This window comes from Mobula hypostoma, chromosome 2 (assembly GCF_963921235.1).
Source record: "Mobula hypostoma chromosome 2, sMobHyp1.1, whole genome shotgun sequence".
Taxonomy (NCBI): Eukaryota; Metazoa; Chordata; class Chondrichthyes; order Myliobatiformes; family Myliobatidae; genus Mobula; species Mobula hypostoma.
In genome coordinates this window covers 123,836,584-123,863,814 of record NC_086098.1, presented here as the reverse complement: position 1 = coordinate 123,863,814, position 27,231 = coordinate 123,836,584, and the positions used below count along the sequence as shown (strand labels likewise).

At 43.5% G+C, this 27,231-nt stretch overlaps 1 protein-coding gene across 1 annotated transcript in view; it reads right to left on the bottom strand.

Moving 5' to 3' along the window:
- Nucleotides 1-27,231, bottom strand: part of parp1 (poly (ADP-ribose) polymerase 1) — a 63,974-nt gene that overhangs the window by 11,156 nt on the left and 25,587 nt on the right. The window contains exons 8-15 of the mRNA XM_063040598.1: nucleotides 19,877-19,994; nucleotides 19,366-19,506; nucleotides 18,377-18,619; nucleotides 17,065-17,133; nucleotides 10,196-10,328; nucleotides 8,229-8,424; nucleotides 3,413-3,541; nucleotides 749-832 (exon numbers count right to left, since the gene is read on the bottom strand). Coding sequence (XP_062896668.1) covers nucleotides 749-832; nucleotides 3,413-3,541; nucleotides 8,229-8,424; nucleotides 10,196-10,328; nucleotides 17,065-17,133; nucleotides 18,377-18,619; nucleotides 19,366-19,506; nucleotides 19,877-19,994 — 1,113 coding nt within the window. The remainder of the gene's footprint in view (nucleotides 1-748; nucleotides 833-3,412; nucleotides 3,542-8,228; nucleotides 8,425-10,195; nucleotides 10,329-17,064; nucleotides 17,134-18,376; nucleotides 18,620-19,365; nucleotides 19,507-19,876; nucleotides 19,995-27,231) is intronic.

Here is a 27,231-nt window from a genome sequence, read left to right as displayed (position 1 = left end):
TGGGTGCACTGATTTTCTCCACATCACAAAGACCTGCTGATTGGCAGGTTAAATGTCTGCTGTAAATTTCCTAGTTGTAGCAGGCCCACCATCTGCACCAAGGTATCTTCTCAAAGTTACCTTTTGGCAGGAGAGCCTCATCACCAGTTTAAAGAACAGTCCACTTCACCTCAACTATTTGGTTCTTGAATCAACTGGCATAATCCTACTCACTAATCCAGAATAGCAAAATATGACCTCCTTGCACTACCACTGACTTAAATTTTGTTTTAATTGTGCTCCTTCTTGTAAAAATCGTGAAAAAATTAAACAGTATTTACATTTTCCTTGTGAATATAATTCATCTGTTTTGCTGCTGCAAGATTTTCATTGTACATGTACATAGATGTACTTGTGCATCACAAATGCAATCAGGGGAAGTTGAAGGGAACATAGGAGAGGATAGGCTACGGGGAGAAATAAATGAGGGAACAGAGCAAGTCTGGCAAGCCCTCAATGGACTGACTGGCCGGGAGAATGAGACTCACAGTCCAAGCAAGGAGCACTGAACAGTGAGTATAAAGGGCCACAGATTGGGGAGTGAAGAGCCACTCTGAACAGTAGAAGTGGCTCTGCAGACAATGACCAGGATGGTGCAGCAGAGAGGTTGCATTTGGAATTCCCTTTTGCTGGTCTGGGACCAAGCCCTCAGCTTTCCACTGCTGTCCCAGTGACACACGAGGGCAGAGAGGGAGATCTGTAACATTACCTGCTGAACCTCGTTTAGGATGGAGTAGGCACTCTGGATCTGCCTCTTGCTCAGTTTACCCAGGGGCATCTTCTGAAGATCGATCTGCTCGGGAGAAAAGAATTAGGGATGGAACTGGATCATGGCTAGCTTCATGAAGTCACTAACATTCCCTCATTCCACGATCAATATCCCCACTACTGCTCACACAGAATGGCTAAAGGCCACTACATAAATAGACAAGTCAGTCTGGAGTGACTCCATCCATCCAACACGAAACAGGACACTGATAGTGTCATGCACCTGTGCTCCACATCCAAACAAAGGTCAAACCGCATCACAGCAAATTCAGCTGATTACCTGGAATTTGGAAATACAGTGGATTCTGGTTAATTGGCAAAGAGGCAAACATCAGGATGCTCTTTTTATCAATTACAGCTCGACATTTAACACCATCATCCCCCTCGAAACTAATCGGTAAACTCCAAGACCTGGGCCTCAATATACCCTTCTGCAATTGGATCCCGGATTTCCTCACTTGTAGACCCCAGTCAGTTCGGATTGGCAAAAACATCTCCTCCACAATCTCCACCAGCACAGGAGCCCTGCAGGGACGTGTACTGAGCCCCCCGCTCTACTCACTTTACACCTTTGACTGTGTGGCAAAGTACAACTCCAACACCATATGCAAGTTTGCTGACGACACCACTGTTGTGGGCTGTATCAAAGGGGATGATGAATCAGCATACAGGCGGGAGACTGAAAACTTGGCTGAGTGGTGTAATAACAACAACCTCTCACTCAGTGTCAATAAGACCAAGGAACTGACTGTAGACTTCAGGAGAGGGATGCCAGAGGTCCATGAGTCAGTAATCAGAGGTGGGGAATGTCAGGAACTTTAAACTTTAAAACGCTAAGTATGCCCACAGAAAAAGAATCTCAGGGTTGTATGTGGTGACATGAATGTACTCTGATAATAAATTTTACTTTGAGCTTTTGAACTTTGGGCCAACGGTTAATCAAAGCAGTCACTTATTTGGAACAACTCAAAGAATAAAAATTAATCGAGAAAACAGCTGGGACTCCCTTCGTTTATTTGGGACACAATGCCACACAATTGGGACAGGAGACTCTAGCGTCAGTCATGTGCATTTATGTGGCCATTAGACACTACCACTGTGCTTAAAGTGAACAGTTTTTAAATAGTATCAGTTGTGAGAGTCTGGGTTCAAAGACCAGTGATTTTTGTCTCTGATAGTTGGCGAGACATAATCAGTAAGACAATACGGAACTGCTTTCATCACTGCAGTTTCAAGCATTCAGGCTTGGAGATGCCAGAAACAGCTGGGAATGAAAATGAAACTATTTCACTACTTCAACAAGTTAGGACCTACGAAAAATTTGACAATATGGTCAATCATCTTGAAATGTTACAGTGAAAATTAAGATTTGGAGGATGCAGTCGTCCAAAGCATTGTATGAAGGCAGCCCATTATCTGTGCGAGTAGACCCTGGTTTTGTTCATTTAGTCAATCAAAAGAACACGGCAGTGTACAGCGTATTCCTCCATGAATAACTATTAAGAACTAAGAGCTTTATAGTACTCTGGTACTATCGATAGTGTTCAAATTTATTCTGTATTTTACTTAAATAATTTGTTACTCAGTTAAATGGTAGTTTGTCCTTTTTATACCTTTTTAACAAAACTTCAGCTAATTGAAGCAGCAGATTCAAATGTACAGGCTCTGATATGTCCAATTAACTAGAATCCACTGGATATCAACCAGATTTAGTGACCATGCTTGGAAAAAGTAACTGGGTTATTGTAAGCATCCACCTGGTTCATTAAATTTCCTCTGGGAGCAAGATCCACTGTCCTTACCAAATCCACCCCACCTGTCGACATTTAAATGGGCCCTGAAATTGCCCAGGAACCACCCAATTTCAGGGAAACTAGGGATGGGCAATAAATGCCGGTAGATCTGCGTGGAGCAATTAGTCTCCAACTGACCTGGGAAGGCCCAACAACTGGACCGCAAAATCTTATGTAGTGACAGTGATCCACATACTGTCTGAGAGGGAGCTACTGCGCCACCTGCTGGCCTGTTCCTGTATATACACATCGTGCCTGCAATCTGCTTACATATGGCACAGTATTCCTGGAATTACAAGTTATTAAGTGTGCCCAAAAAACCTCAGCAAAAGGAATACTAGGGAAGTTTTTTTAAACAAAATATTTTATCTCAGTCCGTCTTCCAACCCATCAAATGGGAAAGAACCAGTCAAGGTTCTGCTGCAGAGCCAATCAGATCGCTCCTTTAAAGGGCTAGATCATGTAGAGGGGCTGAACTGCTGGAGGTTCTAGCAGCAGCTATGGAGGGGAAATGGGCAGTCAGCATTTCCGGTTGTGAACATTGTAAAATCTCAAATTTCCTTTTAAACAATGGCTCACAATTACCATCGTTTATCAGCGGAAATCTGATCACCTGTGCAAAATACTTCCTTTCAAGAAAAAAAAGAAACCATCTGCTGAAAGAACTCAGCGAGTCAAGCAGCATCTGTAGAGGGAAAGGAATTGTCGATGTTTCAGGTTGAAAGCCCGCATCAGAACCGATTTCAAACTGCTTGTCAAATAACTTGAAATATGGGCTTGCCCCTCCTCTCCCCTCCCCACCTCGTCCATACCTCAAACTCCACCAGGGCCTTCTTCATACTCTCCACATCAAAGATGGTCCTGATGAGTTCCTGTACGGCCTTATCCAGCTTTGATTTTGTACCAGAGCTGGCAGTCAGCTTCTTCACAGCTTCCTCGTCCTTTGGGAGAGAGGGATACAGCAAGGTTCTTGAGTCTGCACTGCCATCGACCTTTTACCTCAGCAACACACAAAACCCAAGAAATAGGAACAGGATTAGGCCCATCAAGCCTACTCCACCATTCAATAATATCATGGCTGATCTGACCATGGACTCGTCTCCACCTATCTGCCTTTTCCCGTATAACTCTTAATTCCCCTACAATGCAAAAATCTATCCAACCTCGTCTTAAATGTATTTACTGAGGTAGCCTCCACTGCTTCATTGGGCAGAGAATTTGACAGGTTCACCACTCTGGGAAAAGCAGTTCCTCCTCATCTCTGTCCTAAATTTACTCCCCTGAATCTTGAGGCTACATCCCCTAGTTCTAGTCTCACCCACCAGTGGAAACAACTTCATAATTTTGTTTCTATAAGATATCCTCTGATCCTTCTGAATTCCAGGGAGTACAGTCCCAGGCAACTCAATCTCTCCTCATAGTCTAACCCCCTCATCTCTGGAATCAACCTGGTGAGCCTCCTCCGCACTGCCTCCAAAGCCAGTATATCCTTTCTCAAGTAAGGAGACCAGAACTGCACACAGTACTCCAAGTGCGGCCTCACCAGTACCTTATACAGTTGCAGCATAACCTCACTGTTCTTAAATTCAATCCCTCTAGCAATGAAAGCCAACACTCCATTTGATAGCCTGCTGCACCTGAAAACCAACCTTCTGCGATTCATGCACAGGCACTCCCAAATCCTTCTGCACAGCAGCAAGCTGCCATTTTTCACTATTTAAATAATAATCTGATCCTCCATTTTTCCTTCCAAAGTGGATTAATTCCACTGAACAGTGCACAAAGAAGCAGCTCCATCATATCCGTGCCACCCTGACACCAATATAACCAATCTAATCGGCCTGAACTTGGTCTATACGTCCCTCCATTCCCTGCCTGTTCAAATATCCATCCAAATGCTTCTTAACAGTTGTATCCACTACTTCCCCTGGCAACATATTGCAAGCACCCAATCCCTGGAAACACTTACCCCACACTTCTTTAAACTTTCCCCTCATTTTAAATCTATACCCTTTAGCCTTTGACACTTCTACCCTGAGAAAGAGTCTATCTACCCTATCTTAACTCTATACACTTTCACCCGGTGGCCCAGTGCTTCAGTGTAAACCATCCAGTGTTCAACCTTTTCTTACAGCTAATAAACTCCAATCCAGAGAGAGCCCTGGTGAGGCTTTTCTGCACCCTCACATCCTGCCACAAATGCAAACTAAACACCAAATGTTGCCTGAACTCTTATATAGATGCAATCCAACATCCCAGATTTCATACTCAGTGACTCAACCAATGAAGGAAACTACACCATACACCTTCTTTAAGGCCCAACCTACTCTGAGGGAGTTACGGACTTGCACCCACAGGTCCCTCTCTACAGCAAAGTGCCCAAGTGTGCTGCCATTTATCGCATATTTGCCTCTTATGTTTGATCTCTCAAATAATGCAACACCTCATATTTGTCCAGATTAAACTGCATGAATCTCACATCTGCCAACCCTTCTGTTGAATATACTCAGTGACCAAGCCCCCACCTCTGGGTGAAGAAACCTCACTGCAGTTCCCAATGGCCAACCCATTGGCACTTTCGACCCCAACTCCAGATACCCCAAGGGAAACATCAAACACAGAAACAGGTCCTTCCAGTCCACAATATCTGAGCCAAACATGACACCAAATTAAACTAATTCTCTTCTACACACGATCAAAAGAGGTTGCACAGACTAGGACTTCATTCCCTGGAGTGCAAGGGATCAAGGGGTAAACACGAGGAATTCTGCAGATGCTGGAAATTCAAGCAACACACATCAAAGTTGCTGGTGAACGCAGCAGGCCAGGCAGTATCTCTAGGAAGAGGCACAGTCGACGTTTCGGGCCGAGACCCTTCGTCAGAACTAACTGAAGGAAGAGCTAGTAAGAGATTTGAAAGTGGGAGGGGAAGATCCAAAATGATAGGAGAAGACAGGAGGGGGAGGGATGGAGCCAAGAGCTGGACAGGTGATTGGCAAAAGGGATATGAGAGGATCATGGGACAGGAGGCCCAGGGAGAAAGAAAAGGGGGAGGGGGGGGAAACTCAGAGAATGGACAAGGGGTATAGAGAGAGGGGCAGAGGGAGAAAAAGGAGAGAGAGAGAGAGAGAGAGTGTGTGTATATAAATAAATAACAGATGGGGTACGAGGGGGAGGTGGGGCATTAGCGGAAGTTAGAGAAGTCGATGTTCATGCCATCAGGTTGGAGGCTACCCAGACAGAATATAAGGTGTTGTTCCTCCAACCTGAGTGTGGCTTCATCTTTACAGTAGAGGCGGCCGTGGATAGGCATATCAGAATGGGAATGGGATGTGGAATTAAAGTGTGTAGCCACTGGGAGACCCTGCTTTCTCTGGTGGACAGAGCGTAGGTGTTCAGCAAAACGATCTCCCAGTCTGCGTCGGGTCTCGCCAATATATAGAAGACCACATTGAGAGCACCGGACGCAGTATATCAAGGGGTGACCTGTTAGAGGTATATAGGATCGCAAGGGCCATAGACAGGGTGAAAGCAAATAGGCTTTCCCAAGGTTGGGGTGCTAAATACAAGAGGATACACAAGATCAAGAAGGAAGAGATTTAAAAGGGACACCAGGGGCAGCTTCTTCAAGCAAAGGGTGGTACGTATTTGGAATGAGCTGCCAGAAATAGTGGTCAAGGTTAATTAACATTTAAAAGCCATCTCCACAAGTACGTGGGTAGGAGAGGTTCAGCAGGCTAGGGGCCAAGTATGGGAGGATGGGATTAGCTTTCTGGTCAGAGTCAGCACAGACAAGTTGGGTTGAAGAGCCTGATTCCACGATGTAAGACTCTTGATCCAAATCCCTTGATGCCCATACCCGTGTGAACACCACGACGGTGTCTGCTGCCATCATCTCTAAATTTACCTTACCAATTTCTCTAAAAATCTATTAATGAATAGTTGGGCCCCAGGAAGCACTGAGGAACAGAGGGATCTTGCTAGACAAATCCACAGATCCCTGACAATGGCACGCCGATTTTGGAAATGGGAAAGAGTCTAAAGAGAAAATGGGAAAGTCCAGTTAGACTTTCACTAACTGGAGCATAGAATGTAAGAGCAGGGAGGTTATGGTTAGGCTACAGCTGGGATTCTGGTCACCAGACTATAGGGAGGCTGTGATTTCATTTGAGAGGGTGCAGAGAAGATGGAGCACTTTAATTATCAGGAGAGTCTGGGTAGGCTGGGTTGTTTTCATTGGCTCAGAGGAGCACCTGACAGAAATGTACAAAATTACAAGCAGCATGGATTGGGCATATAGCGCCCCTGAGCAAAGGCATCTAAAATCAAAGGGCACGGATTTCAGATCAGGGGCAAGTTTAAAGGGGATCCAAGGAAGTGAATGGGGGAAAATCTGGAATGAACTGCCTCACAGGGTGGGGGTGGGTAATCTAGAATGCACCGCCTGATTTGGGGGAGGGGTGGGCAGAGACTCTCACAACATTTAAGAAGCAACTGGGCGATCAGTTGAATGACAACGCAATAGAAGGCTGTGGAGCAGCTGCTAGGTGAGATTAGTGAAGATGTGGAATACAAGAGGGTGCAAAGCCTGAATTAACTGCCAAGTCATTAATACGCAGCTAGACTTCCAGAAACACCAGCAGCCTCAGCAAAGCAGTAGACAGAACTAATGAGCCCCCCCCACCTCAAACATTCTCCCGTCGTGCAGAAGAATACAAAAGCTTGTGAACAGGTATCACCAGGCTCAAGGCTAGCCGCTATCCCTTTATTACCAGACTCTTCAATAGATCTCTTGTAAACTGAAGATGAAGTCGTGACTTTGCAATCTACCCATTCATTGCCTTGTACCTTATTGCACTGCACCTTCTCTGTAAGTGTGACTACTCTGCATTCTTCTGCCTTTTTATAACCTCGATGTATGTATGGAACAATCTGCCTGGATGGCTTGCAAACAAAAGCTTTTCACTACACCATGAGACAGTGATAACCCACAACACAGCAGTGTGGTTTATCCACCAAGCTTTGAGATGGCACTCGGAGGGTTAAACAGATGTACCATTGCTAGAAACCCATCATGGTCAGGTACGGCAATTCTAATGCAACAGAATCCGCTGCAATAGAATTGCCGTGAGCAGTGGACTCTGCCCAGTACACTATGGGCACACACCTCCCCTTTCATATTGGTCGCATTTACATAAAGTACTGCATCAAGGAGGATCTCCACTATCTGGGTCAAGCCAGCTTCTCACACGTACCATCGGGCAGGAGGCACAGAAGCCCGAAGTCCCACACCACCAGCTTTAGGAACAACTACTTCCCTTCAGCCATTCGGTTCTTGAACCAAGCAACAACACCCTGATCCCGACACTTGAGCAACACTCTGACCACTTTGGACCAAGGTGGACTTCTTTTGTCGCAGTAGTGTTCTTCCTTGTAAATAAAGTACATAATCTACTTTTAATTAATGTTTTTCTTGTGAATGCTGCTAATAGGACGCCACGTGCCTGTGGCATGGCTGAAGGAAGTTTTCAATACGCCTCTGCTACACATACCTGTGCGCACAGCAGTAAACACAGTGATCAAAGCCGGGTTGGTGTGGGGTAGCTTAGAGGGATGCCATCCACCCACCTGGCCATAGTCGATTTCTAAGGGGTAGAACTTGTTGGGATATTTGGTGAAATTCTTGGAATGCCAGGCATTGCCCGTCTTCTCCTCGTATAGACCCAGGAAGTGATCGATCGCATGCTCCTTGGAGGACATCTTCTCCAGCTTGTTGCCACCGATTGTGGTCCCCACTCGGCCCCAGGACCTGAAGACCCAGTATCTGTGGGCATCAAGAGAAGCTTCCAGGAACAGCACTCCATACCTGAACCCCCTTCACCCCTACCCAGGCGGTCTGCAGGGCCCACCCAGTCAATGAGATATGCTGGAAACCCAGAAAATTAATCAGAGCTGGGGAAAACCCCGACCTTTTGGTATCAAAGAAACGTACAACAGAGAAACAGGTCCTTCAGCCCACTGTCTCCATGACAATCATGATGTCCATTGAGGCCCATAACCCTGTATAACTTTCCTATTGAAGTACCTGCCGAAACACCTTTTAAATGTAATCATTGCGTCTGCCTTCATCGCCTTTTCAGGCAGATGTTCCAAAATCTATCCATCGCCCTCGGTCTGGAAAAACTTGCCTCTCAGATCTCCACAAAATGTCTCACCTCTCACTTTAAACCTGTGCCCTCTAGTTATAGACTCCCCTGCCCTGGGAAGAAGACTCCACTCTCTCCATAATTTTAATAGAGCCATCGTCAAACTGCACAGAAACAGGACTTTTGAACAAATGTGTCCATGCCAGCCAAACCTTCAATCTGAACTCGTCATCCGGCTAAACCTTTCCTATCCATGTACCTGTCCAAAAATACTTTTAGATGTTGTCACCAGACCCACCTTTCATAACCATTCTCCACGGGAAAAACTGTCCCTCAGACCCCTTCTAAATCTCCCCCCTCCCCTCTAAATCCATGCCTGTGACTCCCCTATCCTGGACCATCCTCTTACCTTCACATACATCTCCTCTCAGGATACTGCTCAACCTCCTTCTCTCCAGTGACAATAAGCCCAGCCTATCCAATCTCTCCTTATAACGACAGCCCCTCCGTCCCAGACAACATTCCAGCGGATCTGCTCTGCACCCTCTTCACTGCTACCACACCCTTCCCAAAGCGGGGCAACCAGAACTATACACGAAACTCCAAGTGCCGTCTAACAAGAGGACAGCAACCGCAGCACAGAACGTCCTTTCATCTCGCCTTGCTCCCTCAATCAACTGTCCGACTGGGTGAAGGCCCACATCCTAGAGCAGAACCCAGCCTGCACACAAACAGCATGGTCACTCAGAGCTCAAGGGTCTCTGATCCAAAAGCTGACTGGGCCCCTGGAAGGGAAAATCAACCAACACCATGCCATCCTCTCGAGCTTCCATCAGGCAGGAAGTACAAATGCCTTGAGCACCACGTCACCACGTTAAAGAACAGCTACTGAACCAACCTTAACGCTAACCAGTACCTCAGTATAGCTAACAGCTACAATAGTTTTGTTCTTGTTTTCATTGTGGTCTGTGAAAACTGTAATTTAGATTTTTCATGTGAATGTTGCCTGTCCAATGCTACCTCCCTGTGATACTGTCACAAGTAACTGTTCCACTGCAGCTTTGTATACACGTACTTGCACACACCACAAAGAACTTGACTTGTTGACAACTTCTGGGTCCAGGAGTGAGGCCATGGGATCTTCCTGATCTGCTCAATGGAAGGGCTGGGGTTGGGACAGAAGTGAAAAATGCCCTGGCAGGCAATCGGGGATGGTGAAGAGACCCTCAGGGAAGGGGAGGTGACAGGCATTATTTTCTTTTTGCCCCCTCCTGATCCGACATTGCCACAAACCCCACCCCCCAAGCAAGGCCCCTGGTTAAATCGAATGGAACGAAGCAACAACCAGGGAGGGCCTCAACCCACCAACCCCCACTCAAGTGAGGTGAGCCAGCCCTCTCTCCACACTGCTCCTTGGCCAGGGGCCACTCCCCAGCACCTCTGACCCACCTTTTCCTGTTGTCATCCTCCAGCAGCTGTAGCTTGTAGTAGGAGTTGGTGCCCCGGGAGATGTCGACCAGGCCTAGCGTGGCGCTGAGGATCCGGCCGCCCTGCTCGAAGACGTGCGCTGCGTCCTCCAGCCCTGCCAGAGTGAACGTAGAGTCACTACCCGCCCATGCCCCCACCCTCACCTCGTCCGCAGGCCAGACACAGGCCCTGGAGATCACACAACCTGGCGTAGACGGAGGGCAACTCTACAGCAGGAGCCACTTTCCCCCCACCGAAGCACTGCAACGAACCCCTCCCTTGCAACATCCCAGAAGCAGTATAGACAGAGCGAGCAGACGTGTTTTTGTGGTAACCTGATCCAAAAGGAAAGAGGAGTGGGTCTCCACTTTCAGAGTGCAATTAATCCCTGGCTTCATGCGGTCTCAGCCACAGACACGCCTGAGGGGAGCTGAGGAACCATTTCACTTGCTGTGTGATTTCTTGCTTCACGTGGTGCTGGAGACTGAAAGAAAGCTCTCTCCTTCCGCTCAAAGCCACCACGAGGTGAGAACAGGGAAATGGCAGGGACAGCGTCAAAGAGCACAGAAAAAGACTCTTCGGCCCCTCCAGGCCATGTTTGACCATCAACCACCCATTTACACTAATCTCAGAAACTCCCCCCTCCCCCCCCGCCCCCCAGATTCTACCTTTCACCCACACAGCCGGGACAATTTTTTTTGTAATCTAATTTTTATTGAATTTTCAAAAAGAATACATGAAAAAATAGAATCTACCCTCCCCCCTCCCCTTAACCCTCCCCCCCCCATATATACAGTCCTACCTAAAAGAAAGAAAAAGAAAAAAAAGAAAAGAGCCGTCTGGGTATTGGAAGGTTTCCACATGCTCCATGGGATTCAAAATAAATTTGGTATAATTATTTGTTACTTTCCCCAAGTGACCAAAGTCTTTATCGGAGCACTTAAATATGCCACCCTATCTTTTGTAAATAAGGGTGCCAAATATTCAAAAATGTTACATATTTATCTCTTAAATTATAAGTAATTTTTTCGAGTGGAATAGAACTAGCCATTTCATTATTCCAACGATCCATACTTAAATACGAATCAGATTTCCAAGTAACTGCTATAGTCTTCTTAGCTACTGCCAATGCAATTTTTATAAATTCTTTCTGATATTTATTCAATTTAAGTTTCGGTTTTATCCCTTCAATATCACCTAATAAAAATAATACAGGGTTATGTGGAAGTTGAGTTGCAGTAATTTGTTCCAATAAGATTCTTAAATTTATCCAAAAGGGTTGAATTTTAAAACAAGACCAAGTAGAATGTAAAAAAGTACCAATTTCTTGATTACACCGAAAACATTTATCAGATAGATTTGAATTTAATCTATTTATTTTTTGCGGTGTAATATATAATTGGTGTAAAAAATTATATTGTACTAATCTAAGTCAAAAATTTATTGTATTTGTCATACTGTCAAGACAAAGTCTTGACCAATTTGTTTCATCAATAATAATATTCAGATCTGTTTCCCATTTTTGCTTTGACTTATGGGTTCCTTGTTTAATTGTCTGTTCTTGAATCAAATTATACATACAAGAAATAAATTTTTTAATTTTCCCTTTTTGAATTAAAATTTCAATTTCATTAGGTTTTGGCAAAAACATTGTTTGACCCAGCTTACCTTTCAAGTAAGCCCTTAATTGAAAGTAACAAAAGAAAGTATTATTAGATATTTTATATTTATCCTTTAATTGTTCAAATGACATCAATATACCTCGTTCAAATCAATCTCCTATAAATTTAATCCCTTTTTGGTACCAATTATATAAAAGTTGATTGTCCATTGTAAAAGGAATAAGTCTGTTTTGGAACAAAGGTCTCCTTGCTAATAGAGATTTCTGTGTTTCATTATCAACATTTATCTTATTCCATAGATCAATCAAATGTGTTAATATAGGAGATTCTTTCTTTTCCCGTATCGATTTAGATTCCCATTTATATATAAAATCTTCAGGTCTATTTTCTCCTATCTTGTCTAGTTCTATTTTAATCCATGCTGGTTTTCGATCATCGAAGAAAGATGCAATAAATCTAAGTTGATTTGCTTTATAATAGTTTTTAAGTTTGGAAGTTGTAAGCCTCCTAACCCAAATTTACATGTCAATTTTTCCAATGATATTCTTGACATTTTACCTTTCCAAAGAAATTTTCTCACACATTTATTTAACTCTTGAAAAAATTTCTGTGGCAATTGTATTGGTAATGTTTGAAACAAATACTGTAATCTAGGAAATATATTCATTTTTACAACATTGACTCTACCTACTAATGTTATTGGTAATATCATCCATTTGTCAAGATCTTCTTAAATTTTTTTCAATAGTGGTAAATAATTAAATTTATATAAATTCTTTACATCATTATCAAGTCTTATACCTAAATACTTCATACCATTTACCGGCCATCTAAATTGGGTTACTAATCGACATTGACTATAGTCTCCTTTAGTAAGAGGTAAAATTTCACTTTTATCCCAATTTATTTTGTAACCTGATACCTTCCCATATTCATCCAATCTAGAAGATAATTTATGTAACGAATGTTGTGGATTTGTTAAATAGATCAAAACATCATCGGCAAAAAGATTAATTTTATATTCCTCCTGATTAACTCTAAAACCCATAATATCTGGATCAATTCTGATTAGTTCTGCTAATGGCTCCATCGCCAATACAAATAAAGCAGGTGATAGTGGACAACCTTGTCTAGTTGACCTTTTTAACTGGAATGGTGTTGAAATTTGAGAGTTTGTCACTACTTTAGCTTTAGGGTTAGAATTTAAAGTTTTGATCCAATTTATAAAAGATGTTCCTAACCCATATTTTTCTAGTACTTTAAATAAAAAATCCCATTCTAATCTATCAAATGCTTTTTCTGCATCCAAAGCTACTATTATACTCTTCTCATCCCTTTTTTGTGCCAAATGAATTATACTGAGTAGCCGAGTTACATTATCTGCCAATTGTCTATTTTTAATAAATCCTGTTTGATCCATATGTATTAATTTTGGTAAATATTTAGATAATCTATTCAATAAAATTTTTGCTATTATTTTATAATCCGTATTCAATAAAGAAATAGGCCTGTATGATGCTGGTTTCATAGGATCTCTGTCTTTTTTGGCAATACTATTACAATCGCTGTTGGAAAAGCTGTCTGGAAGTTGATGTATTTTTTCTGCTTGACGTATTAGTTCCATAAAAAGAGGAAATAATAAATCTTTAAATTTTTTATAAAATTCAGGTGGAAAACCATCTTCTCCTGGAGATTTATTACTTTGGAGTGATCCTAAAGCTTCTTCAACTTCTTTTAATGTAAAAGGCATATCTAATCCCTTCTGTTCTTCCAAATTCAATTTTGGAAGAGAAATTTGTGCTAAAAACCTTTCTATCTCATTAACATCAGTTTGGGATTCTGATTGATATAATTCAGAATAAAAATTTTTAAAGGTTTCGTTTATTTCAAGAGGTTTATAAGATATTTTATTTGCCCTTGTTCTAATTGCATTTATTGTTTTAGAAGCTTGTTCTGTTTTCAACTGCCAGGCAAGAATTTTATGTGCTCTCTCACCTAACTCATAATACCTTTGTTTAGTTCTTATAATTGCTTTTTCCATTCTATATGTCTGAAGGGTATTATATTGTAACTTCTTATTGACAAGTTGTTTTCGTTTTTCTTCTGACATATATCTTTGAGATTCTTTTTCTATTTTTGTAATCTCTTTTTCCAATTGATCTAGTTCTGCCATATATTCTTTCTTAATTTTAGACGTATAACTTATTATCTGGCCCCTAAGATATGCTTTCATTGCATCCCATAATATAAATTTATCATCCACTGAATGAAAATTTTTATCCAAAAAAAATTGAATCTGCTTTTTCATAAAAATCACAAAAATCTTGACGTTTTAATAATGTTGAATTAAATCTCCATCTATAAGCCACTTCTTCCTTATCAGCCATTATTATTGTCATTAATAAAGGGGAATGATCTGATAATATTCTTGCTTTATATTCCATATTTTTCACTCTGTATTGAATATGCATTGATAATAGAAACAAATCTATCCTTGAGAAAGTTTTATGTCTATGGGAGTAGAACGAATAGTCTCTTTCTTTAGGATTGATTCTTCTCCATATATCAATCAGATTTAAATCCTTCATCAATGATAAAGTTAAATTTACTACCTTCGATTTTATAACAGCCTTGGTTGATCTATCTAAGACTGGGTCCAAGCAGAAATTAAAGTCTCCACCAATTAATATTTTTTCATGCGCATCCGCCAAATTCAGAAAAGCTTCTTGTATGAATTTTGCATCATTTTCATTTGGTGCATAAATATTCATAAAAGTCCATAGTTCAGAAAAAAGTTGACAATGTATAATCACATATCTCCCTGCAGAATCAGTTAATACATTTTGTATTCTAATTGGTAACGTTTTATTGATCAAAATTGCTACTCCCCTCGCTTTCCAATTAAATGAAGCCGCAACAACACTACCCACCCAATCTCTCTTTAGTTTCTGATGTTCTGTTTCCGTTAGGTGCGTTTCCTGTAAAAAAGCTATATCTATCTTCATTTTTTTTAATATGTGTTAAGATTCTTTTTCTTTTCACTGGTCCATTAAGCCCGTTAACATTAAAACTCAAAAAATTCAATAAATTAGTCATTATTCTTAACAAAGTTACTCCAATCTAAAACATTATTTATCTTCTCAACTTTCATAGTTCCTTGGGGAAGCTCTTTAAACTTCACCATGTTGCTATGTGTCTCCCTCCCAACCTTCCAGGCAGAAAGAAAAAAGATAGAAAAAGTACAAAAAAAGAAAAAAACAAAATACCCCCCCCCACTAATGTTGTGAATGAAAGGATACACAACACTACCCCCCTCCATTTTACGGGTCGTGGCAAAAGCCACGCTTGCACACATGATTAGCGTAGCAATCAATCAGTGCTTCTTCCAGCTCCCCCGCAACAAAAAAACATTATATATATATAGACAAAATTAGTATTACTATTCCCAACTAATATTCCTCCAGTTTTAACCTTTCTTACCCCCCTCGTATAATTAATAATATATTTATACATTCATCCAGCTTCAAAAATCCATCAAGTCCATTCTTTAACCCAATCTTCATCTTCAATCTATCTCGCTCTCCTGGGTTTGTTCCTGTATCTGGTGAATTTTCAGAGAATCTCGCACAAACTGCTCTGCTTTCTGGTAATCATCAAAAAATCTTTTTTCTCCACCAGACAAAAAAATCTTCAAGGTTGCAGGATAACGCAGTGTAAATTGATAACCATGATCCCATAGGATTTTTTTCACTGGATTAAATTTCTTCCTTCTCTTCAAAAGTTCATAACTTATATCAGGATAGAAAAAAACTTTGTTCCCTTCAATTATCAATGGCCCTTTTCTATCTTTGGCAGCTCGAGCAGCTGCCTGTAGAATCCTTTCCATGTCTTGAAATCTTAAGAATTTTATTAAAATCGATCGTGGATATTGGTCATCTTTTGGTTTTGGTCTTAAAGCTCTATGTGCCGGCTCAATTTCAATTGATCGAACCTCCTCTTCCATTTGCAAAACATCCGGGATCCATCTTTGAAAAAATTCTATTGGTTTATCTCCCTCCATACCTTCTTTAAGACCAACAATTTTAATATTATTACGTCTACTAAAATTTTCCAACATGTCCACTTTCTCCAAGTCTTTTTCTTTCCGAATTCCAGACAAGCAAATCATTTTCTGTTTTTTCCACTCTATCATTCATATGCTCCATTGCTCTTTCCATCTTCTGAAGCTTCTTATCCATTTTGTCCTGTCTTGCCATAACTTTATCATAGCACATCTTCATATCTCTAAGCTCTTCTCTTACTTTTCTTAATTCAGCCGTTAATTGCAATATAGCCTCTCTCATGTCTCTATCATCTCCTTTACTTCCAATCGCTTCCAATTCTTCCTCCTCTTCTTCATCTGTATTCTCTGCAGAATCCGATTCTGAGTCTGAGTCATTTTCAATTGCAGTGGCTGTCGGTTCTTGTAGTTTGTGTTGTATCGATTTGCGCATGCGCATTTCCGGTGTCTTCTTCGAAGAACCCGTTACCACCGCCATTGCTCCCTGTTCTACCAAAGGAGATCCAACCTGAGCCCGAGGCTCCATCGTTGCAGTAGGCCCTTTTTTCTTCCCATCTCGCGGCTGCTTCGCAACAGCAGACTTCTTTTGTTGCGGTTTAGGAGGCATATCGTAGTCTTACAAAGTTTATAAATAGTTTTCAGAAAATATTTACTAACTTTGTTTTGTTTAAACGGTACTTTACTGACTTGTTGCGGGAGAGCTGGATTTACACGTCTCAATCCCACGTCATCATGTGATGCCCCCCCACAGCAGGGACAATTAGCCAACTGGCACACACACCTTTGGGATGTGGGAGGGAACTGGGACACTCAGGGGGAACCACTGGAAGAACATGCAAACTCCAAACAGAAGGCACCAGAGGTCAGGACTGAACCCAGGTGTCTGGAGATCAGAGACAGCAGCTCACCTTGATGCATGCAGCCCACTGGGACATTTTTAGAAATGATAAACCAAAGCTACTCAGCATGGAAAACAGGCTCCTCAACCCAGTTTGTCCACGACAGCCAACTTGCCCAACTAAGCTGGTCGCATTTGCCTACATCTGGTCTCCTCCTGTGCTGTAAGTGCCCAGGTCTCCAGCTGATGGGTGATTCCGAAGGCTGTGTGTTTACACAACGCCCCCGCCAGCCCTACCCGACTCTCCCCCAAGCACAGAGCCCTCACCTACCCGAGTCAGGATCCACTGCCCCGCCTCCTTTCACCGTCAGCTTCATCTTCTTCTCGGACTTGCCAGAGCCTGTGAAAGGGATCAGATTCGGACTGAGTGTCCCGGAGTTTCAGTGGAGGTGTACATGTTCCCAGCAGGATGCTGTCACAGAGTCATACAGCATGCAAACAGGCCACTTGGCCCAACTGGTCCGGTCCATGCCAACCAGGATTACCATCTAAGGTAGCCTAGCCCCATTTGCCCATATTCCTCTAAACCTTTCCAATCTGTGCACCTGCCCAAATAACTTTTAAATGTCATTAATATACCTGCCTCAACCTCTTCCCCCAGTAGCTCATTCCACATACTGACCACTCTCTGGGCGAAAATGTCCATGGGGGTCCAACGAAATCTCCCCCCTTTCACCTTAATCCTCTGCCCTCTAGTTCTTCATTCCCCAACTCTGGGGAAAAGACTGTGTGCATTCACTCTATCTATGCCCTTTCTGATGTAATAAACCTCTTTAATCACCCATTATCCTACACTCTGCTCAACCTCTCTCCATAACCCAGTCCCTTGAATCGTGACAATAATCTTATCAACTTTCCTCTGCACCCTTTCCAGTTTACTAACATCTTTCAAAGCTGAACATGATACTTTCTTGCTTAGTAACATCTTTCATATAGCAGTGTGACCAAAACTGAATTCAAAATAGAGGGCTATGTGCTAGGGAAAGGCAGTCTCTACAATTGGTTACATGGCCAACACAAAACTGTGGCCAAAGTGCCTGCAGTGTGCTGTAAATTTCTATGTTCTATGTAACACTTCAATGCAATGTCACAAGCATCTGGTACAATCACACTGTGTCTTCACATCTTCTATCCTCAATTCCCTGATGACGACCTGCAAGGCACATCTTCTTCATCACTTTTATCAAGCTGTGACACCACTTTCATGGAACCGTGTAGCTGAACAACTAGGTCCTTCTAATAAACAACACTTCCTAGGGACTTATTGTTTACAGTGGAACTCCTGGCCTAGTTTCACTTCCCAAAATGCAACACCAATCACTCCATTTGCCATTCATCAGCCTACTAACTCAGCCGATCGAGATCCCCCTATAAACTTGGATAGCCTTTTATGCTACCCACTTTCCCACCTATTTTAGTTCATGCAATATAGAAAATACATACAGGAAAAGAATAGGGTTGTTGACTCTGTGCAGAACACACGTGATCTTTGACCACCCGTACTCACAGCCTAACCTCCTGGTGCAGTGCCGAGGGGATGCCACGCAGTCAGCTACTTTCTCAAAGGTCTCTGACCCTCTCACCTTCCTCTTGCTTGATTTTGCCACTGGTGTTTTTCACAGTCTTGTTCCCAGTAGATTTCCCAGCGACAGGAGGCTCGGGAACCTCGGAGTTAACTTCAGCCCCCCAGGGAGAAATTCCGTGGACCGAGAACAAACCCTGGAGGCTCTTCCCTGACTTCAGGTCCACGAGGAAGTCCTCAGACACCACCCGGACGTTCGCTTCCTTCACCTCCTCCATCTTCTTGGTCATCTTGTCCACTTCCTCTGCAGAGAGAGTATAAGTCCAGCATCAACTGCGGGAAGTAGTGAAAGTGGGCAGCCTCATCTAAAGTAGCCTCTCCCTTCCCAAGTAAACCAGAGCAGAGCAGGAGCTGAGCTACATCACACAGGAACACAAACCCCCCTTTAGCTCTTCCCTCTCACAAACTAGAGGTCACCTTCTCTCTCAAACTTACTCCATCTTTTAGTTTGACCAGCTCTCAATTCCCTCTCCATGGCTAGGAGGAAGCTGGCAAATATGCAGTTCAGACCCAATGTCTCAGAACACTAACTACAGACACAGTCATTGTACCTTTTGGTGTTAATAGTCCTCACGGAGTAAGGCCCCCAGTGCACTGTGTCAGCACACTAAGCCAGAGATGGACAGTGAAGCTACCATTTGTTCCACCATACATTCCCAGGGTTAGACGTAGAGTGAAGCCCCATTAACACAGTCCAAACACACACTCCCAAGGACACACAACACAGGAAAACACCCAATACATTGCCCACTACACACTCCCAATAGCCCTCAATACACTCTATCACACAATCCAGGGTTTATGCCCCCAATACTCCACCCAGTCACACAACCCCAGGGTTTAAGCCCCCAATACACCACACAGTCACACAGTACCAGGGTTTAAGCCCCCAATACACCACCCAGTTGCAATACATGGCCCAGGACAGGGACAGGTACTAAGCCTGGTGTGACACGGCAGCACTGACACCCCTGAGATCCATCACCGTACTTTGAGAGCTGACACACAGCTGGGCCTTGTTCGCCGAGTTGGTGGTCTTGCCCCCCAACTCCTCCACCAAGCTCTTCAGTTCGTCCTTGCCCTTCGAGAATTTCCCCAGGAGGATCACCTTCAGGTTCATCAGTGGCGGGCCTGAGGAAGAAGAAGACTGTGACCCCACTCTTTTGTGCAACACACAAAATCCTCTGGCTTCCCAGCACCGGAACCACAGGAGCTCCATAGTTCCCAGCAGAACCCAGAACCTGCAACTGACTTCAAGGCGATGAAGCAGATTAACAACGGCTGTTGGAGAGACCCCACCCCACCTTCAACACCACTGGAGAGACCCCACCCACCTTCAACACTATTTCAGAGACCCCACCCACCTTCAACACCACTGGAGAGACCCCACCCACCTTCAACACTGTGTTGTCACCCCGAGGAATCGGCCTGATCAGTGGTGCAGGACCCTCCTCACTTTCCCAGACAGGTCTCACCTGCCCTAGCCAGGGGTGTCGCCTACCTGTCACGGCGGAAGGGGCGTCAGTGGGGCTGGATTCGGCAGCTGGAGCGGCCGGCGCAAAGACCCGGTTCTGCCTCTTGAACTTGAATTTCTTCAGGTAGGCAATGCTGTGGAATTCCTGGGAATCACACAGAAAAGCGGGCAGGGATCAGAGCAGGAACAACCCCTCCACGGGGCAGGAAAAGCCCCGTAGGATGGATGCAGAGACGTAGGCAAGTCTTGCTACATGTACCGGGTGTTGGTTAGACCACATATAGACTCAGCGTTATCCAGCAGATACAGGTCTTCCAGCTGAACAGTTCACGCTAACCACGCTGCACACTTAGCTAGCCCCAATTTCTTGCACTCAGCCCACATCCCTCTGCCCTCCATGTACCTGTCCAAGTGCTTAAGTGACACTACTGTACCCGTTTCAACGACTTCGTCTGGCAGCTCATTCCATAAACTCACCACCCCCTGCATAAATATGTTGCCCCTCATCTCTTTTAAATCTTTCCCCTCTCCCTAAACCTACACCCCATAGTTTTGGACTCTCCTACCCTGGGTAAAGGGGTAGCAGGGTGGAGATACATCGCTACCGAAGGTGTAAGACACCCCCTTCTCTCCTCTAGCCCGTAGGTCACCCTTGGGGAAGGTGTAGCACCTGCTGAGCCCCCTCCCTGATCAGGACCACATGAAGCTGCGGGAACAGGTGGTGGATGGTCGTCTGAGCAGAGTGAATGTCACAAGTCCTGGTTAAGTGACCACTGACACCAGGCAGGCAGTCTCTGAGGAGAAGAGATAATGACTGGGCTCCCCGTCTTGTAACAACACTGCCCAGAAGGCAGCAATGATGTACCATTTCTGTAGAAAAAAAAATTGCCAAGAACAATCATGTCATGAGTAGAGAAAAGAGTAACAAGAGCAGCGGGAATGGGGTCCTGCACAGGCACAGATTAAAGACAGCTGGAGGACCATGATCCCTTACGTCATATGATAGAGCACATAATGACAACTACCCTGGGTAAAAGATCACTTCATCTCTCATAATTTTAAATGTTCCTATACGGTCATCCCTCATTCTCCTACATTCCAGGGGATAAAGAACTAGCCTGGCCAACCTCTCTCTGTGACTGAGGCTCTCGATTCCTGACAACATCCTTGTAAATCTTTTCTCTATTTCATCCTCCCTACAGTAACCAAAACTGTGCACCAGAGTCCAAATGTGGCCTCAGTGACTTGTTCAAATGTAACAGTGTCCCTCATCCTACACTCAGTGTCCTGACTGCTGAAGGACAGTGTACTAAATGCCTTTTTCACCACCCCGTGACACACACCACTTTCGATGAACTATGGAGTTGTAATCCTCGGTCCCTCTGTTCCATTATGCTCTCTAGTGCCCTACCTTTCATTCGTAGCACAATTCCTCCGCTGGTTTGATTTTCCAAAATGTTATCACCTCACACTCACCTGTCTTGAAAGCTATTTACCAGTCCTTGACCTACTTCCCTAAATGCTCATGATTTCCTTGTAAACTACAATAATCTTCACTATTAACTTCACTGCCTAATTTGGTGTCACCTACAAAACTTACTATTCAAGCTTGTTCTTTCGCATCAAAATCATTTATACAAATAAATAACAAGGGCCCCAACACCATCCTCTGCGGAACACCGATTGTTACCAACCTACATTCCAAGAAACGACCATCAACCACCACCATCTGCTTCCTACTTCTGAGCCAACTTTGAATCCACCACAGTTCTCCCCAGATTCCACAGGAATGACCCCTCCAGACCAAGCTACCATGCAGGACCCTGTCAAACAGTCACTGACTGCATCCTCATCTACCTTGCCATGCACAAAGCCATGCTGCCTCCTCCGAATCAGATTGTCCATCTAAATGCTGGTAGATCACATACAGAACTCCCACCGGTAACTTCCTCACAACTTGTGTCAGGCTGACCAGCCTGTAGTTCACAACTTGAGTCCGGCTGACCAGCCTGTAGTTCCTGTACAGTGCTTTGACCTCCTTTACAGTAACAATGAAAGTTGTTGATAGGAGATCCACCAGGCTAATTCCTGGGATTAGAGGACAGTCTTATCTAGCAGGTCTGAGCACTCTGGTCTTTACTCCTTGGATTTTGGAAGAATGAACGTTACGGAAACACATCAGATGCTAATAGACTTTGACAAGGTGAATGCCAAGATGTTTACACCAGTGAGAGTCATGAGGGAACTTAGTTACAAGGAGTTAGACATTTGAAACTGCAGTACATGAAAATTAGTGAAATGGTTTATTACTGTCAAATGCAATGGGGTGAAAAATCTGTTTTGCATCTCACCCATACAGATCATTTCATTACATTATTCTATTGAGATAGTCCAATGGAAAAATAATAAGAGTGCATTATAAAGAGCTACACTTACAGAGGAAGTAAAATAAGGTGTAAGACCATGACGAAATAGATTCTGAGACTAAGAGTCCATTTTAGCATACTAGGGAAACATTGAATAGTCTTACAACAGGGGGTTAAAAGCTAGCCTGGTGGTTCATACTTTCAGGCTTTTGTATCGCCTGCCCAATGGAGCGGGGGGAGAAGAGATAATGTGTCTAGGGTGGGTGGTGTCTTTAATTATGTTGGCTGCTTTACTGAGGCAGCAAGAAGCATGGCAGAGTCCATGGAAAGCAGGCTCGTCCTTCTCTCAAAGATGGTAAATCCTTGAAATTTACTACCCCAGAGTGTGTGGAAGTCAAATCAATATTTTAAAAAATTTGTTCAAAAAACTGTTCTAAGATATTTGGAGATATAAGACCATAAGATATAGGAGCAGAATTAGACTATTTGGCCCATCGAGTCTGCCACGTCATTTCATCATGGTGGATCCAATTTTCTTCTCAGCCCTAATCTCCTGCCCCGTATTCCTTCACACCCCGACGAATTAAGAATCTATTAACCTCTGCCTTAAATATAAAGACTTGGCCTTTATATTCAGATTCACCACTCTGGAATGAAGAAATTCCTCATCTCCATTCATTGAGGCTGAGACTCTCGCGCGATAGGAAACATCTGCTCTATCAAGGCCTTTCACTGTTAACAGATTTCGGCGAGGTCACCCCGCATTGTTCTGAATTCTAGTGTACATAGGATTCAGAGCCAAACGCTTTTCATATGACAAGCCGTTCAAACCTGGATTCATTTTTGTGAACCTCCTTTGAACCCTCTTCAGTTTCAGCACATCCTTTCTAAGATGAATAACACAATACTCCAAGTGAGGCCTCACCAGTGCTTTATAAAGTCTCAACATTACATCCTTACTTTGATATTTCAGTCCTCTTGAATTGAATGCTAACATTAAATTTGCCTTCCTCACCACTGATTTAACCTGCAAGTTAACCTTCAGGACATCTCAACAAGGTCTCCCAAGACCCTTTGCACCTCAGATTTTTGCAATTTCTCTCCATTTAGAAAATAGTCTATCCATTTCATTTCTTCTACTAAAGTGAATGACCATCCCCTCCCAGACACCGCATTCTACCTGCCACTTATTTGCCCATTCTCCTTATGCAGAGTCCTTCTGCAGGCTCTCTACTGCCTCAAAACTACCTGCACATCCACCTATCTTCATATTGTCTGAAAACTTTGCAACAAAGCAAACAATTCCTCATCCAAATCATTGACAAATAACATAAAAAGAATCGGTCCCAACACAGACCCTTATGGAACGCCACTTGTCACTAGCAGCCAACATGAAAAGGCTCCCTTTATTCCCACTCTTTGCTTCCTGCCGATCAGCCATTGCTTTATCCATGCTAGAATCTTTCCTGTAATACTAGGGGCTCATATCTTGCCAAGCAGCCTCATGTGTGGCACCTTGTCAAAGGCCTTCTGAAAATCCAAGCATATAACATCAACCGATTCTCCTTTGTCTATCCTGCTTGTTATTTCTTCAAAGAGTTCCAACAGATTTGTCAGGCAAGATTTTCCCTTGAGGAAATCATGCTGACTACGGCCTATTTTATCATGTACCCCCAAGAACCCTGAAACCACAACCATGACAATTGAGTCCAACGTCTTCTCAACCAGAGAGGTCAGACTAACTGGCCTACAATTTCCTTTCTTCTTCCTCTCTCCCTTCTTGAAGGGTAGAGTGACATCTGCAATTTTCAAGTCTTCTGGAACTATTCCAGAACCTAGTGATTCTATAAAGATCATTACAAATGTCCCCACAACCCCTTCAACCACACTTTCAGAACCCCGTGTGTACACCATCTGGTCCAGGAGATTATCTACCTTCAGACCTTTCAGTTTCCTAAGAACCTTCTCCCTAGTAATGGTAACTTCACACACATCATGCCCCCTGACACCTGGAACTTCCACCATATTGCTAGTGACTTCCACAGTGAAGACTGATGCATAATACTTATTCAGTTTGACTGCCACTTCCTTGGTCCCCATTACTACCTCTTCAGCATTGTTTTCCAGTGGTCCGATATCTACTCTCTCCTCTTTTACACTTTATGTGTCTGAAAAAACTGTTGGTATCCTCTTTGATATTATTGGCTAGCTTACTTTTGTATTCCATCTTTACCTTTTTAATTATTTCTTTAGTTGGTTTTAAAAATCTTCCCAATCCTCTAACCTCCCAGCAGTTTTTGTTCTAGTATATCCCCTCTTGGCTTTTATGGTGGCTTTGACTTCTCTTGTTAGCCACAGTTGTGTCATCTTGCCTTTAGAATACTTCTTCCTCTTTAGGATGTACTTACCTTCTGAATTGCTTCCAGAAATTCCAGCCTTTGCTGCTCTGCCATCATCCCTGCCAGTGTTCTTTTTGTATCAATTCTGGTCAACTCCACTCTTATGCCTCTGTAATTCCCTTTTCTCCTCAGTAATACTAATACATCTGACTTTAGCTTCTCTTTCTCAGATTTCACGGTGAATTTAATCATATTACGATCACTTGCTCCTACGATTCTTTTACCTAAGCGTTCTGATCAATTCCAGTTCACTGTATAACACCCAATCGTGATCCCCCTAGTGGGTTCAACCTTGAGCTACTCTAAAAAGCCATTTCATGGGCATTTTAGTAATTCCCCCTCTTGGAAACCAGCACCAACCTGATTTTCCCAATCTACCCACATATTGAAATTGTACCATTGCCCTTTTGCTATGCATTTTCTATTTCCTGTTGTAATTTGTAGACCACATCCTTGCTATTTTTGAGGGTCTGATTCAACACCTTCCCACCCTATGTCACCTCTTTCTAATGATTTGATTTCATTTCTTTTTCCAACAGAGCAACACCACCCCAACTGCCTTCCTGCCTGTCTTTCTGAAACAATGTGCATCTTTGGACATTAAGCTCCTAGCTATAAACTTCTTTCAGCCATGATTCAGTGATACCTACAACATCATATTTGCCAATCTGTAACTATGTTATAAGTTCATCTTCCTTATTCTGTATACTGCGTGCATTCAGATACAACACCTTCAGTCCTGTATTCACCTTTTCCGATTCTGTCCGCCTTTTACATTGCAACTTATCCTGTTGACTGCAATTTTGCCCTATCAGCAGCCTTTCCTTGCTAGGAGTCTCACTACACATCGCCTCTGTTTGTAAAACAACTCACTCACCTTCAGCACTATCACTCCGGTTCCCATCCCCCTGCCAAACTTGTTTAAACCCACCCGAACAACTCTAGCCAACCTGCCCGCAAGGATATTGGACCCCCTTGAGTTCGGGTGTAAGCCATCCCTTTTGTACAGGTAATACCTTGCCCAATGATCTGTACATTTGAACACCTCCCTCCTGCTCCAGTTCCTCAGCCACACATTCACCTACCAGATCATCTTATTCTTACCCTCACTGACACATGGCACAGGCAGCAATCCAGAGATTACTCCCGAGAGGTCCTGTCTCTCAACTTTCTGCCTAGCTCCCTAAGATCTCCTCTCTTCAGGACCTCGTCACCTGTCTATGTCATTGGTGCCAATATGTACCAAGACTTCTGGCTGCTCACCTTCCCCCTTGAGAATGCCATGAACTCGATCCGAGACATCTCTGATCCTGGCACCTGGCAGGCAACATACTATCCAGGTGTCTCTATCGCATCCACAGAATCTCGTCTCTGACTATGGAATCTCCTGTCAACATTGCAGTCTTCTTCACCCTTCTGGTCTTCTGAGCCACAGCACCAGACTCAGTGCTGGAGACACGGTCACTGTTCCCCCCTCCCGGTAGGCCATCCCCCTGAATAGTATCTACAGTTTTATCTTTATTACTGAGGGGAAAGACCACAGGTGTACTCTACACTGGCTGTGCATTTCCCCTCTTTCTCCTGACTGTCACTCAGTTACCCGTTTCCTGCAATCTAGGGGTGACCACCTCCCTGCAGCTCCTATCACCTCCTCATTCTCCCGTACGTGTCGAAGGTCATCGAGCTGCAGCTCCAGTCTTCTCTCAGAAGCTTCAACTTGGTGTACCTGGTGGAGAGGTGTTTATCTGGGAGACTGGAGGTCTCTCAGACTTCCCACATCTCACATTGAGTACAAAACACTGCCATGGAGCCATTCTCACTAAACTAATATGTCCTAGCAGATGAAGAATAAACAGATGAGAAAGAGAGCAACTTACAACATAGCCTGATGAGCCAAAGCCACCCTAAAGACGGACACACTCAGAAGGTTGGCCGCTCCGTTTGCACCTGCATTACTTGCATTCCCCCTTTTTAATTAATCTCTCTTGCTGATTGATCGCTCAACTGAGAAACGGCCACAAAATCCTGCCTTCAAAATCTCGACCTGCGTCCTGATCAAAAATAGCTCTTCCTACGCGGCCCTGACTTTGAATGTCCAACTCAGAGTAAACTACCGCAAAGCTCTGCTTTATAAATCTTGAATGCCTCGTCACTGAAAGTTGGCAGCTTTTACGCACTGCCTCTTGCTAATTAGTCGCTCCTCAACTCAGGAAAAACTACTGCAAAACTCTGTCTTTAAAATCTCAACTGCAGTCCTGATAAAAAGTAGCTCTTTTTAGGCACATGACTTTGACTGTTGAACTCAGAACACTGCCATGAAGAGATATGGGAATTGGCATAGGCAAGTCACAAACATGTTTAATGGTGGGGCAGACTTAAGAGGCCCAAGACCGACTCCTCCTATTTTGTATTTTTGCATGGTGTGGTTTTATGGGATGTCCCAGAACTGAATAAGGGAAGGGTGATCTTACCACAACCGCTGAGAGAAATTGACAGGATAGATGCTGAGAGGGAGCTTCCCTTGTGATGGGGTGTCTAGGACTGGGGATCATGGTTTCAGAAAGAGTTGTCCATTTAAAACAAAGATACAGAGGAATTTCTTCTCTCAGAGGGTGTA